Source organism: Pipra filicauda, unplaced genomic scaffold (genome assembly GCF_003945595.2).
Source record: "Pipra filicauda isolate LSUMZ 115617 unplaced genomic scaffold, ASM394559v2 scaffold193_size2426894_pilon, whole genome shotgun sequence".
Taxonomy (NCBI): domain Eukaryota; kingdom Metazoa; phylum Chordata; class Aves; order Passeriformes; family Pipridae; genus Pipra; species Pipra filicauda.
In genome coordinates, this window is record NW_024104302.1 from 1 (window position 1) to 15,192 (window position 15,192).

Genomic DNA, 15,192 nt, shown 5'->3' on the forward strand with positions numbered 1-15,192 from the left:
GCTGGGGACAGGGATGGAAATGGGAACACAGATGGAGATGAGGATGGAGACAGGAATGAGAATGAGGAAGGGGATGGGGACAGGGATGGTGATGAGGACGGGGACATGAGCAGACACAAAGATGGGGCTGGAGACAGTGATGGGGATACATATGGAGATGAGGATGGGGACAGGGATGGGGATGGACACCAGAACCAGCACAGGGACAGGGACAGCACAGTGGTGGCTCCCAGCATGTGCTGGGGCTACGTACACATTTGAGCTCGATGTCCCGGAAGATCTTGGGGAGCAGGAAGCGCCGCAGGGGCACGGTGAGGATGAGGACGAAGGGCAGTGCCAGCGAGGCCGGGGTGGACTTCACCACCCACAGCAGCACAAGGACGATGATCTGGGTGAAGGTGAAGAGGTGCATCCGCCAAGTCTTCACCTGTGGGACGAGAAGCCCAGGACTGAGGTCAGGGACAGCATCCCATACCCTTCCCGGGGTGGTGGGTGCTGGGGTGGGGGCAGGACCAGTGGCCTGAAGAGCCCAGTGAAGGTCAGCACGGAAGGAGGAGGCTCTTTGGGGAGCCTCAAGTGATTTCAGGGGTGCTGCAGCACAGGACACCCCCAGACCCGCTGCCACCCATGGAGGTGACACAGGGCTCACTCACCCTGGTGACATAGGGCTCGTCAGGGTGGTACTTGGGGGGCATCAGCAGGAGCAGGATGCGGTCGAAGAGCTGGATGCCAAAGAGGGAGGTGACCCCCATGTAGAGGAAGATGCCGAAGAGCACGGCCAGCGGGATGTACTTCAGGATGGGCTCCATGAGGATGGAGACGCCTGCGGTGGAGAAGGAGAGGTTGGGGAGAGCTCCTGGGGGACCTCCAACCCTCACCTGCCATGCGGGGGGCACCTCCCCAGCTCACCGATGAGCACGGCCACCAACAAGCTGCTGATGCGCTGCTCCTTGACCTCCAGGATCTGGGATTTCTCTCCGGGAGAGGAGGCCTTGCTCATGACGGTGAGGGCGTTGGCGTGGGTGATGGTGCGCACGGTGGTGGCACTGAGCCAGGGCATCCCGAAAAGGGCCGCCAGCCCCCCCATGGCCACGATCAGCAGCAGGTCCAGGTGGAAGCCGCTGCCCTTCACCAGCTTCCTCTCGGGCTTGCTGACGATGAGGCTGCGGGGACACGGGGGACGAGTTGGTGACACAGCACCCCAGGGAGGTCCCCTCCGTGCCCGTCCCACCGGGCACCCCGCAGCCCTCCCCTCCCCGTATCCCCCATCCTCACGTGGTGATCTGCGTCTCGAGGAAGATGAGGATGAAGACCAGGAGGGCGGGCACCACGGAGGCGAACATCATCCAGATGGGGAACTTTTCGTGCAGCCCCATGGGGTTGATGAACCAGCCCCGGGCGGTCGAGTTGGTGACCTCCAGCCCTTTAGGGACGCTCAGTTTCTGGATGGGAGCAAAGTGGGGAGTGAGGGGGTGGGACAGAGGGATGAGCACCCAGCCCCACATCCCCGTGCCTGTCGCCCCCCAGCCCTGCCCTCACGGACCTGTGTGTACGTGTCCTTGATGAAGAAGTCGGCCAGGGCCATGATGAAGATGGAAATGGGCACCCCAAAGTCCCCGATCAAGCGCCGGACCTGTGGGGACACGGTGACCACATTAAACCCTCCGTGTGACCCCCCAGCCCAGGGGTTCTCCCCCACCCTGTCCTCTGCAGGAACAGGCAATGAGTTTGCCCGGTCTCAGCCCCTGAGCCCCTGTTTTGCAGTGGGGAGGGGGGACAGCACCGTGTCCTCCCTGTGCTCACCTTGCCCGGCAGGAAGGCGCTGTTCTTGAACTTGCGGAGGAAGAAGGCCAGGAAGAAGGTGCCAGCCATGAGGATGAGGGACAGCAGGGCCGTGTTGGGCTCCGGCTCCGAGGGGTCAAAGTCAGCCTTCACGCTGTACTCCCGCTTCAGAGGGTGTTGCTTGAAAATCTGGGGAGGGAAGGGGAGGAAGTGAGCGAGGATGGGGATGGGGGATCCCCCTGCACCCCTCCTGCCATGCTGGGAGCCCTGCAGGACCATCCTGGTGGGTGCAGGGTGTGTGCCAGGGGGACGGGCAAGGCTGGAGCCTGGCACGTGCTGAGCAGGGGGGATATTTAGGGTTGGTTTTCTCTGTGGTTCTTCAGAAACAAGGCCAGTGGCACAGTGGGGTCAGACAAGCGCGTCCCCACTGCAGACTGTGGGTCACCCGGGGTGTTCAGGGCAGTGTTGAGCTTGTTGTGGGGTGCACGGGGGCACCTGGGTATGACACACACCCACGTGTCCTGCCTGTCACCTCCCCAGCACCAGCGATGTCCCTGTGGGCACCCAGTGCACAGGGTGACACCATCCCAGTGCAACCAAGCAGCCTGGAGGGGTCTGAGCCAGGGATGGGGGGAGGAACTGGGGCTCTTCAGGCAGTTGCTGGGCAAGGACCACGTTTGGTGCAGCCCAGGTGGGACATCTATGTGGGGTTCACCTCCCTACCCCAAAATCCCCCTGCGGAGAGATGCATGAACCACAGAACAGTTAGGGTTGGAAGGGACCTCATGAGCTGGGGAACACCTGGAAAAGGGGAGAAAACACCAGGAGATGGGCTCCGTCCCTCACCTCCATCCCACTGTTTCTATGGAAACCCAGGTGATAACCACAACCTGCAGTCCCCCTCCCGCCTTCCCCGCTGTGGGACCCCCCGTGCCCCTCACCGTGACCAGCTTGGAGAAGGTCTCGAAGATGAAAATGAGGGAGATGAGGAAGGAGAAGATCTCCTGGGTGTAACGGGACAGGAAGCGCACCAGGAAACTGCCCTCGAAGGCCACCACCACCAGCACCAGCAGGATCATCCAGAAGCCAATCCAGACCCGGCCCACGATGTATTCCAAGCCATTGCTGCTGCAGAACTGGGGAGGCAGAGGGCACAGCCCTGTCAGCCCCTCAGAGCCCCCCAGCATGGGCACCGAGGGGGGCTGGACCTTGACATCCCACAGTGGCCCCACACATCCTTCCCCAGGACGGGGATGGGGGCACCTCAGTGTGGCAGGACCCTCATGGGATCACCCACCTGGCAGCACCCCTGGGCCATCACCTGGATGGCTCTACCTGTGTGGTGTCACCCCTGGGCTGTCACACAGGTGACATCCCCCTTGTACATCATCCATGTGCCACCCCACCAGTGCCATCCTGCATGTGCCATCCCACATGTGCCATCCCCCCCACTACATCCCCCATGTGCCATCCCACGGTGCCATCCTGTACGTGCCACCCGCCAGTGCCATCCCATCAGTGCCATCCTGCGTGGGACACCCTCCTTGTGCCATCCCTCACATGACATCCATCATCCTATGCCATCACCCCTGTGCCATCCCACCAGTGCCATCCCACATACAGCACTCCCCCTGTGCCATCCCCCAGGACATCCCCTCATGACACCTCCCTGTGCCACCCACCCTGCCATCCCTGCTGTGCTACCCCCACTGTGCCACCCCCCCACAGCAGCTCCCTGTGCCTCTCCCAGGGCTGGTGGGGAGACCCCAAGCCCGCTGTGGGGACTGCCAGAGGCGGGTGGGGGGCACCCACAGGCACCGGGGGGTACCCACCCCATAGAAGGCTTCCTCGAAGACGAGGAGGGGTCCTGAGAATCCAATGACAAGGAGGGGCTGGGCACCGAGGAGGCTGAAGAGCACACACTGCACGCAGGTGGAGATGAGCAGCTCCGACACCCCCATCATGCCCTTGGTCTTCTCACCTGAAAGGGAGCAGGGCCGGTGAGTGCCAGGGTGGGGGACACAGCGCTGTGCCCCCCATCCCACACCCCTCGGCACCGGGATTAGGGGGTGCATAACCCCCTGGGAGCATCCCCACGGGATGGTGATAAAGGAGGTGGAGGCCCCCTGCTCCCCGCCCAGCTGGGGGGACAACCCCGTCCCCTGGCGTGTCCCCAGCCCGTCCCTCCATTACCCAGCAAGCCTCCGAAGGTGACAGCAGGTGACAGCGCTGCGAAGTAGATGAAGATGACAGCGGCCAGGCACTGGGGGCTGAGGGCGTCCTTGATGTCGCTGAGATATTTGGGGTACCGGCGGCAGATGTCCCGCACCAGCCCCCCAAAGGGCCGCCCCGTCCTGCGCAGGGGGTCGTCGTCCTCCGGCGCCGGCGCGTCCAGCCCTGGGGGCACACCGGGTGGTCAGGGGGGCACCCCGTGTGCAAGGGGGGTGTCCCGCCCGCCACGGGGACAGGGGATTTCGGAGGGGGGTCCGGGTGGTCCCTGCCATACCCAGGTCTTTCAGGAAGCCCTCGCTGGGTGTTTTCTCGGGGGGTTGGTAGCGGCGGCGGAGGAGTTCGCGCTGCAGCGGGACCAGGGCGCGGAGCAGCTGCTCGTTGGGGGTCTCGGTGGGAGGCAGGACAATGCTGGCCTCCAGGAACTCCTCCACCGCCTGCACCAGGTCCTGCCGGCCCTCGGCCAGGTAGGCATCCCGGCGAAACACCTGTGGGATCGCCCAGGGATGGGTGGTCAGCCGGCTCTGGCACCCCTGAGCGTCCCCGTGGGGCTGGGGTGTCCTGGGGACATGGGGATAAGGGGGCACATGGGGCACAGGGGCTTGGGGACAACAGGCATGGGACCATAGGGGCATGGGGACATGGAGATAAGGTGTGAGGTGGGGGAACAGAGGCTCAGGGACAGGGGGCGTGGGGATAAGGGGATATAGGAAGATACAGGAGCTTGGAGACAGGGGAATATGGAGGGAGATGGGGACACAGGGGATCTGGGATAGGGGGCATGGGGATAAGGGGGGACATGGGGGCACAAGGGCATGGGGACACGGGGATAAGGAGGGACATGGGGGCATAAGGGATTGGGGACAGGATGCATGGAACCACAGGGGCATGGGGACATAGGGATAAGGTGGGAGATGGGGGCAGGGGCTTGGGCACAGGGGTGTGGGAGCACGGGGGCACGGGGACGTGTTTGCTTGGACACATGGGGACAAAGGGACACTTTGGCCTCAGGGACATGGGGACACCAGTTCATGGGGACAAGGGGACACAGTGGCAGGGGGACACAGGGATGAGAGACAGACATTGCACAGGGGGGTGAGCCCTGTTAGAGGGTGCAGCCTCGGGATGGGGACTCCAGGGTGCTCAGGGGGGCTGATGGTGGTGGCAGTGGGGTGGCAGTGGTGGGTGAGCTGTACCCTCTCGGACATCATGGTGGCGATGGCACGGCCGATCTCGTGGTAGCTGATGTTGGGGCTGTCGGGGCCCAGCACCACGAAGAGGAAGCGGACGGGGAGGGACACGTCCAGGACACCGTCCAGTGTCACCGCGTCCTTCAGGCGCACGAAGGCCAGCGTTGGCTGCTCCAGGAAGGCTGCACAGCCTGGGGGCAGGACGGGACGGGACGGGGGTCATGGGGGACCAGGCACAGGGACATGAGGACATGGGGGCACAGAGACACGACAGGGACACGGGGGTACAGGGACATGGGGACGGGGGAGCAGAGAGACAGCAGGACATCGGAACACGGGGACATCGGGAATGGAGACAAGGTGACATACAGGCTTGGGGATGTGGGGGGACAAAGAGAATGGAATAGGGGCACAAAGACACAGGGATACAGGGACATGGGGACACAGGGATAGATGGACATGGGAGTACAGGGATATCAGGGCACGGGAGCACAGGGACACGCAGATAGGTGGGCATGGGAGTACAGGGACCTTGGGGCACAGGGACGTGGGGGACTTAGAGACATGAAGACATGGGGAGATGGAACATGAGGACAAGGGACATGGACAGGGACCCAGAGAGCAGCGCTGAGCAGCAGCAGGCGGCGGCGAGAGCTGAGGATGGGGAGAGGCAAAAACAGTGCAAGAAAGGCAGGGCGTGAGCGAGCACAGCGAGGGGCAGATGGCAAAGCTCCCCCTGCACCCCCTGACCCTGTACCCACCTCCCTCAGCCTGCACCCATCCCCCTGACCCAAGCCAGCACCCACCACCCCACTGACCACTCACCCACGAGGACCAGGGTGGCCTCAGCATCCTTGGGGATCTTCTCTTGGAGTTGGGGTTTGGAGGCCCCACTCTATTGCAGGCAGATGGACGGTAGGAATTAGCCAGCCAGCCTTGGTGGCTGTCCCTGTGGCCCTCTGTGCCCCCTGCACGTCCCCCCTCTGGTGTGTTTCTCTCTGTCCCCTGCATGTCACCCACTATCCCCTGCATGTTCCCCTCTGTCCCATGTCTCTCCCTCTGTCCTCTGAATGTCCCCTTCCATCTCCTGCCTGTCCCCCACCACTCCCTGAGTCTCCCTCTCTGTCCCCCAAGTGTCCCCCACCATTCCCTGTGTGTCCCCCTCTGCATGTGCTGCACAAGCAGGTTTGAGTGTGCAACTGCTCTGTGCCCCTACGTGTGCCAAGGTGTGTGTTCACTTGTGTGTGTGTGTGTGTGTGTGTGTGTGCACCCTGTGCACATCTCCCATCCCCAGCCCCATGTCCCAGTGCCCCCCAGTGCCCCTCCATGCCCCCAGTACCTGCTCAGTCCCTGACAGCTTGCTCATTTCCATGGGCTGCTGTTCCCTCATCAGCGGCTGCTCCACATCGTCCCGGCGGGTGCCCGAGCGCTGCAGCAGCGCCGGCGGCAGCGTCCACACCGACTCCCCCTCACTGGGGTGGCTGAGAGCATCGGGGGGTGGTGTCAGACCCCCCAGTGCCATCAACCCCCTTCAGACGCCCATAAGGCAGCCTCATCCCTGTGGGTGTGCTGGGACACCCAAACAGGGCTGGAGGACAAAGCTTTCCCACCCTGATCCAGGCTCCAGTGGGATGCGCTGGGGTGGGTCCAACCCAGACCCTGGGGGCCCCCTGGGAGCACCAGCCCTGCCATACCTGTGCTGGGTCCAGCCCAGACCTCAGGGACCCCCTGGGAGCACCAGCCCTGCCATACCTGTGCCGCAGGAGCAGTGTCCTCAGGATGTCCTCCCGGTCCTGTGGCTTCCACTGCCCCTCATAGATCATCTGGTCGATGAGGACGTTGACGATGGCTGCCATTGAGTTGGCTGCCACATCGAGGAGAATGGCACCTGTGGGGACAGCACCGTCACCACCTGGCCAGCGTGGGGTCCCTGCCGCCCTCCAGGTGGTCCCCAGGGGCGTTCCCACCTTTGTTCAAAGCCCGTCGGATCTCCAGGAGGTTGCGGTAGGTCAGGAAGGAGAGATGGGGCTGGCTCCACTGCCCCGATTCCTGGAAATCCTCCTCCAGCTGGAGCCAGTGGCCGGCCTCCATCCAGCACAAGTCCTTCGAGCTGTCCATGACCAGCTCGTGGAGCTCCACGTAGCCCTGCAGCCAGAGATAGGGGGGGTCAGGGTACCCCCAGGTGGCCACACCAGGGACCCCCAGGACACCCAGTGTCTCCTCTCCCCATGTCCTGGTGTTCCCAGGTTGGTCTCCAAGTGACCACAGTCCACACACCCTCAGGAATGGGGAGGGAATGAGGGTCCCTGGGACAGCACCCACCTCATGGGTGTCCTTCTGGGACAGGAGCCTCCTGCTCCCCGACGCCTCCGGGTCCACATCGGTCACTGACTCAGCTGCAAGTGGAGCCACCAAAACGTTAGCTGGTCCCTGTCCCAGCCCAGACCCCCTCCCTGGGGTCTGTTGAAGGTGCCTCCCCCCACCACCTCCATCCCACACCCATCTGGGGTCACCTGGAAGTGTCCCCTTCTCCATCACCCTCAACCCAGACCCAGCTGGGGTCACCTGGATGTGTCCCCTTCTCTGTCACACCCCAGCCCTGCTGGGGACTCGCTGGACGTGTCCCACCATCCCAGAACTTCCATTACCCCCCACCCTGACGGTGCCTTTGGTCCCCTCACATCCCCGCAGCCCAGCCCCTGGGGCAGGGTGACAGTCTGGGGACATCACCGGGCCAGGGTGAGGACAGGGTTCATGGCCACCGCCCTGCCACAGACACAACACCGGCACCGAGCACCGAGCACCGTCACTGGGATGGGGACACGGGGCCATTCCCGTGCACATTCCCGGCCAGCCAGACCCCAGGAGCTCGAGGTATCCCTGTCCCCGTCCCCTGCCTACCTGCGGGCCCCCCTGCGCTCCCCATGTCCCCGCAGCTCTGTCCCTATAAAGTGGGGAGCGATCCCCGCAGCCGCCCTGTGTGCACCGTAAATCCAGCAACACTTCCTTTGCTGACAGTAAACACCAGCACGGCTCCCGCCCGCCGCTGCCACCCCACCGTGGGGACAGGCTCACCCCGTCCCTCTCCGCCCTCGACGGGGACCACCGCGGTCCCCTCGCTGTCCCCAGCCGGGTCACCCGGCGGGGGGATGCTGCCGTAAGAGCCGCATCCCGCTCTGCCGGAGGAAGGATGCTGTGCCCGCGGGAGCGGGGATGGGGCGCGGCCCTTGCCACCGTGTCCCCGTCAGCGTTGGCCGTGGCACGCGGGCACGAGCGTGTCCTCGTCCCTGCCCGCCGCCACCGAGCCGCCCGGCGCCAGCCGGCGTTCGGCCCCAAGTGGTTCTTGTCCTCACCCCAAACAAAGACTTTATTTATCCTCAATCAGTGGGCGATTACGGGCAAGTGGCAGCGGTCACTCGTGCCCTTACGCCCGGGTGACGGTCACCCCGCGCAGGGTGGGGACAGGGGTGGGTGGCAGAACCGGGGCAAGGCAGCGCGATGGAGGGCTGGGGGTAGGGGGGACGCCGGGGCTGGGCTTCGTCCCCCGGGGCCCCCGCGGTCACTCACGCTGCCCTCCGCCCCGGCTGGGGGGCTGTCCCGGGGGGGCCCCGGCCGCGCGCCTCTTCCCGTGCAGGTCATAACATCCCCGGCGGCCGGGCAGATACTGGCTGCAAAACACACACCGCCGGCACGGGGGGGTCAGCGCCGGGCACCGCGGGTGCCACCGGCCTCCCCGCGGGTGATGCCAGCCGGGCGGGCAGGGCAGCGTCCGGCGCCCCCGCCGCGATTTGGGGACTCACCGCAGGGGCGTCAGCTCCTCGGCTCTGGCCCTCCACGCGCGCAGGGGGGACCCGATGCCAGCGCCGGCCCCTGCGCAGAACAGGTGGCAGCGTTACCCCCCGACCTGTGTCACCCCAACGGGGGACCCGAGCCCAAACACCCCCGCGGGGTGGCAGCTCTGGAACAACCGAGCTTGGGGCAAAGGGATGCTCCGGGGCACGCAGACCCCCCAAACTCCCCTCACCTCCTCCCTCCCCAGAGGCTCAAGGACCTCGGGTGTCCCAAAGGACAGACCCAGTTTAGGCACCCACAGCCCTGGCACTGGAGGTGGCACCTCACGGCTCCAGGGCTTTGGCAAAGGGTGTCGCTGCCTTTGGGGGATGTCACCCTGAGGGTGGGTGTCCCTGCCTGACCCCACACTCTGAGCGAGCCCCGCTGTCGGTGCCGTGCTGGCACCCAGGAAACCGTGCAACACGTCTGTGCCGTGCTGTGCCCATGCAGTGCTTCTGCTCATGCAATGTTGTGCCCATGCAACACGTCTGTGCCCTGCTGGCACTCAGGGAACATGCCTGTGCCATGCTGTGCCCATACAACACACCTGTGCTATGCTGTGCCATACAACACACCTGTGCCATGCTAGCACCCAGGGAACATGCCTGTGCCATGCTGTGCCCATACAACACACCTGTGCCATGCTAGCACCCAGGGAACATGCCTGTGCCATGCTGTGCCCATACAACATGCCTGTGCCATGCTATGCCCATGCAACAATGCTGCTGATACCCCACAGGTGCCCATGCAACGCTGGCACCTGTGAAACACCTGTGCCCATGCAGTGCTGGTGCCTGTGCAACACACCAGAGCAGTGCTGGTGCCCATGCCCAGCTGGGACCCACAGAATTCCGGTGCCCATACAAACACGCGACCTCGAGCCACTGGTGCCCCTGCAGTGCTGGCACCCAGCTGGTGCCGGTGCCCGTGTGGTGCCATTACCCGTGCAATGCTGTCACCTGTGCAGTGCCACTGTCACCCACACAATGAGGTGTGACCTCTGCGACGCCAGTGCCCGTGTGACACACCAGTGCCCGTGCAATGCCACGCCCATGCAGCGCTGGCACCCGTACAACAGCGGTGCCCATGCAGTGGCCCCCCTTGCAGCGCTGGTGCCCCCCCGTGCCAGTGCCCCCAGCACCCCAGGAGCCACTCACTGCTCATCTCCCCCAGCGACAGGCGGGAGTCCTTTAGGCCGGGATCCTCGTAGCCCTCAGGGTCGAGGGTCCTCCTCATCCCCTCCTCGTAGGCCTCCTGTAGGACAGAGAGAAGGGAGTCAGCGGGGTCTGGTACCCTCAACGCCTCGCCGGGGCTGTGCCGGGGCGCAGCAGCAGAGCCGGGGCGGGGGGCCGGGAGTCCCTACCTGGCCGGGCCCCTCCATGGCTCCGGGCTCGGCCCCCGCTGCCGCCTCGCTGCGTCCCGGCGCTCAGCCCGGTGCCACCATAACCCGGCTCTCTGCGGGGCGGCCGCGGTGGAAACCAGAGAGAACACGTTAGCAGAGACCGGGGCATCGCTCGGTGCCCCCCGGGATCAGGGTTTGTCCCCTGGGGTGGGGCTGGGGCTGAACATCGTGGCCGTTCCCGCAGCCCCTGCCTGCCTAAACTGCTCCCCACGGGCTGGGAGGTCCCGGGGTTGGGGGTCCCCGGGGAAGTCGTGCCCTGCCCTGTCGCCATCCAGGATGGGAACCAACGTCAGGCGACGGCAGAGCCCCGGCAGCTTCCCACCAGGGACGTGGCATCCTGCCCTGGCCCACCCATGCCCGTGCACACCATGCGCTGTGCCCGGGGGTCGGGTCCTGTACAGACCCACACCCAGGGACTGGGGTCCCACATGACCCCTTGCACGTGGGTGGGGGTCCCATATAGACTCACACCCAGGGACTGGGGTCCCACACACAGTCCCCAGGTCCCACAGCAACCGTCCCCCCCCCAGCCCCGCGGCACAGTGCAGGGGGGAAAAAGGGAAACTGTGGCACAGCTGGGCTCACGGGACACCCCAAAACAGGACAGTGTGAGCACCCCAGAGCCCCCCAGGGTGCACAGCTGAGGAGGCCCCTGCTGCCGCCCCCCCATCAGCACCCAAATCCTCTTCAGCACCCAGTTCCTGCACCCCCCTGGCCCCGACTTTGCCCCCCCCCGGGCTGTGCCCCCCATTCCCCTCCCGCAGCTGCCCCAGGGCTGTGCCGGGGGACAACCGCCAGGGGGCGCCCTGTCCCCGCACTGCACCCCCCTTTGCCCCCCCGGGGTAGCCCCGGAGGGACCCGGGGGGTCCGGACCCCCCATTCCCCTTAACCCCCCCACCCCATGACCCTGCACTTGTCCCCCAGCCCAGAGCCTCTGGGAGGGGGTGTCCTGCCCCGAGACTCCCAGACCCCTTTTTCCAGACCCTCGTGGGGTCCCCCGCATTTTGGGAGGACCAAGGACCTCTGCTGTCCCCCCGCCACCCCGGCCCAGGGACCCCTCAGGGGGGCTCAGGGGCAAGGGCAGGGCAGGGGGGCTTCGGAGGGAACCAGCCCCCCCAGATCTCACCGGGGTGATGCAGGAGCTCGCTCCCGGACGGGGGGCGGCGGGAGCCAGGGTGGGGTCCTGGACACCCGGCGGGAGGCCACGGGATCCCCGGTGGGGCGCAGGAGCCGCGGCGGGGCCACGGGACCGACGGCCGGCTCCGGACCCGGCCTCCTCCTTCCTGCCCCGCCTGGCCCCGGGGCCGGCGGCCCCCGGCCCCCCAGACCGGCCTGTCCCGGGTCCCCTCGGCCCCCCCAGCCCCGCCGGCGGCTCTTGCATCAGCCCGGTGCACCGGGCTGCGCCCCGCTGATAACTCCCGGCACCCGCTGTCGGCCCCCGCCCCGCTCCACCCGCCGCCCCCCGCACTGCCCCGCAGCACCCCGAGGCCGGGGTGAGGGGCTGGGGACCCGCGGGGTGCTGGGGCACCTTCCAGCGAGGTCACCTGGACCTGCTGAATCCATCCTTGGGCCACTTCACACCGTACAGAGCCCATATGTCCCGCGGCACGTGTGTGAGATAGAGCCCACACGTCCAGCCCGGAGCCGACACCTCCAGCCCTGCACATCACGGGGCACAGGACGGAGCACGTCCCGCACCACGACCCTCCTGCATGGTACAGAGCCCCTGCGCCCCTCATCGTGTGTGTGGGGTGGAGTCCATACCTCCCACACCACACACCCCATGTATAGAGCCCGTGTCTCCCGCACCACACAGCCAACGTGCCCCCTGTGGAGCCCACACATCCCATGCCATGCATGCAGCGTGGCTGGGACCCCTCCCGCAGTGGGTACAGCCACCACGGCTCATAATGGAGCCCAAACATCCCATGTCATACAGCCAGAGTAGCTCAGGACTGGGCTCACACCTCCTACACCATATATCCAGCACCGCTCGGCGTGGAGCCCATACATCCCACACCATCCACGCGGTGTGCCTGGGATTCTTCCTGCAGCAGGTACAGTCACCATGGCTCAGTGTGGAACCCACATATCCCACACCATCCCTGTGGCATGGTTGGGGTCCCTCCTGCAGCAGGGAGCCCCATGGCTCCGTATGGAGCCCATACATCCCAGACCATCCACTCAGCTCAGCTGAGGCTCAGCTCCTTCCCACAGTGGGTACAATCCCTGTGGCTCCATATGGTATGGAAACCATACATCCCATGCCATCCACACAAATGTGGCTGCAATCCCTCATCCAGCGGGTACCTGATGTGGCTCAGTATGGAGCCCATACATCCCATGCCATCCTCACAGTGTGGCTGGGGTCTGTCCCGCCACAGGTACCCCCATGGCTCCACATGGAGCCCATACATCCCATGCCATCCACACAGCATGGCTGGGATCCCTCTCCTGGTTCCGTATGGAGCCCACGTATCCCAAGGTATGTACACAGTATGGATGGGGGCCCTCCCCCCGTGCCTCCATAGGGAGCCCATATCCCCCATCCCACAGCACCTCCCACCCCAGCACCCCCTCGCTGACAACCCTCCACCCCCCATCCCACACCAAGGGCACCCCAGGGTGCCCTCCCAGCCCTGCCTGGCCCCACCATCCCCCCGCCCACCCCGTCCCCCCACTCCCACCCCAGAGACACCCCGAGGTGACCCCGCACCTACCCCTGGGGTGCCTCCGGACGCCCCTGCCCGCGCTCTGCCTGCGGCTGCCCGGGCTGCGAGACACCAATGCCCTGAGTCACGCTCTCACCTCCCTAATCTCACCCCCCTCGGGCTCACCCGGCCCCCCCGGGGCCCCCCGTAAACAAGGTTATCGGGGTGCAACATCTTGAGGCACGAGGCTGTGCCCCGCCTGTGCCCCGCTGCCCCCCCGTCCCCCTGCCTGCCCGGCACCACCGGCCCTGCTCCCGCTGCCCCCCCATATCTTGTTTACCTCCGGGTTTCCCTGCGGGGAATCCCCGGGATCCCCCCGGCTGTCCCCCCTTCCCACGGGGTTGGGGTGTTCTCTCTTTCTAAAAAAAAAGGGGGTTCCCGGGGAGGTTCCCCAGGGAGGAGGCGCAGGGGGGGGACACAGGGATGGGGGATGTGGCGGGGTGTCCGTCTGTCCTGTGGGATTGGTGTCATTGGGGTGTCCTGGAGAGGGGGTGGAATAGGAAGGGCTGAGCGTGTGTGTGTGTGTGTGTGTGTGTGTGTGTGTGTGGGCACGTGTGTTAGTGCACATCCATGAGCACACGTGTGTGTGTGTGAGGGCACATCCATGAGCACATGTGTGTGTGTGTGAGGGCACATCCATGAACACACGTGTGTGTGTGTGTGTGTGTGAGGGCACATCCATGAGCACATATGTGTGTGTGTGAGGGCACATCCATGAGCACATATGTGTGTGTGTGTGAGGGCACATCCATGAGCACATATGTGTGTGTGTGAGGGCACATCCATGTCTGCACATCCACGTGTGTGCATGTCCACATGTACATCCATCCCTCTGAGGACAAACATGTATTTGCACATGTGTATTTGCACACGTGTGTGTGTGCATGCACATCTATGTACATGCCTGTGTCTTTATATTCACAGCCTTTCCAAAGGGGTCCTGGGCCCAAATCCCAAACCCAAATCCCAGGGGCAAGGAGGAGTGAGCCTTGCACACACACACACACACACACACACACACACACACACACACACACACACACACACACACACACACACAGTCCCTCAGCAGCCCCCCAGTGCCTGGAGACACTCATGGGGTCCCCCACAAGGTCCCTCCGGCTGTGGGGTCACACCAGTGCTGTCCCCCCTGTGCCAGCCCGATTTGGGGAGCCCATCCAGGCAGGGGGTCAGTCTCACGTTTTTGGGACCCAGTGGCACCCACTGTGGGGTGGTGGGTGGTGCTGGGTCTGGGTGCCCCGATAACAGACCGTGGCCTTATCTGGGTGCTGCCAAGGGCTCCCCTCCCTGCACAGCCATGGGGATTTTGGGGGTCCCTCCCCCCCATGCACCCCGTTGCCCCCCAGCTGGGTATTGTGGGCTGGGGTCCTCTGGACAGGGGAAAAGGGGGGGGTGAGCACCCTGTGGGGCACAGACAGGGGGGATTTGTCCCCACAGGGGGTGTCTCCCCGCAGTGGCCATGGGGGTTTTGGGGGTCCCACCTCCCACGGGCGTGCTGCTGCCCCCCCAGCTGGATGCTAAGGGCTGGGGTCACCTTGGCAGGGGCAGAGGTGGGTGTGAAGCCCCCCTGGGGGCACAGAGAGGAGGGTTTTGTCCCCATGGAGGGTGTCTGTCTGCTGCAGGTGACCCAGATTTATCTGGGTGCTGTGGGGCTCGGTGGGTGCCTGTGGGATTCACCCCCCTTTCCCGATTTCCCTGTCACATCAATGGGGAAACTGAGGCACGGTGCAAAATGGGGGTGCAGGGGCCCCCCTGCACACAGTCAGCCCCCTCACCCTGTGAAGGGGGTCCCTCGCCCCCCACAGACCCCTCAGGGAGGGGTGACACTCAGACCCCCCAAAACGGGGATCAGGGCAGGGAGGGGGGTGCCGAGCTCAGCCTGGGGTGGGCAAAGAACCCCCCGAAAGCCCCAGGGGGGCTGCCCCCTCCCCATGGCTTTCCCCAGGGTGTCCCCACAACTGGCACATCATGTCGGGGGAAGAGGGGGGCTGCGACCCTCAGGAAGGCAGAGGACTGCTGCCCCCCC

General features: G+C 65.2%; 2 protein-coding genes across 2 annotated transcripts in view; one reads left to right on the top strand and one right to left on the bottom strand.

The window, feature by feature from the left end:
- Positions 1–253: 253 nt before the first annotated feature.
- On the bottom strand, positions 254–13,196 carry SLC4A1 (solute carrier family 4 member 1 (Diego blood group); the record flags this gene model as incomplete). Its single annotated transcript, XM_039380385.1, has 19 exons — positions 13,155–13,196; positions 10,396–10,487; positions 10,190–10,286; positions 7,524–7,597; positions 7,169–7,346; positions 6,954–7,089; positions 6,541–6,682; positions 6,027–6,096; positions 5,208–5,392; positions 4,289–4,499; positions 3,976–4,179; positions 3,615–3,763; positions 2,724–2,918; positions 1,804–1,971; positions 1,544–1,633; positions 1,276–1,442; positions 910–1,163; positions 654–823; positions 254–427 (listed from the first exon to the last, which is right to left on the bottom strand). Coding segments are annotated over exons 2-19 (2,682 nt in total), but the record flags the coding sequence as incomplete, so codon positions are not given.
- LOC113993238 (RUN domain-containing protein 3A) overlaps positions 12,899–15,192 on the top strand; it is a 9,328-nt gene continuing 7,034 nt past the window's right edge. The window contains exons 1-2 of the mRNA XM_039380349.1: positions 12,899–12,919; positions 13,127–13,292. Coding sequence (XP_039236283.1) covers positions 12,899–12,919; positions 13,127–13,292 — 187 coding nt within the window. The remainder of the gene's footprint in view (positions 12,920–13,126; positions 13,293–15,192) is intronic.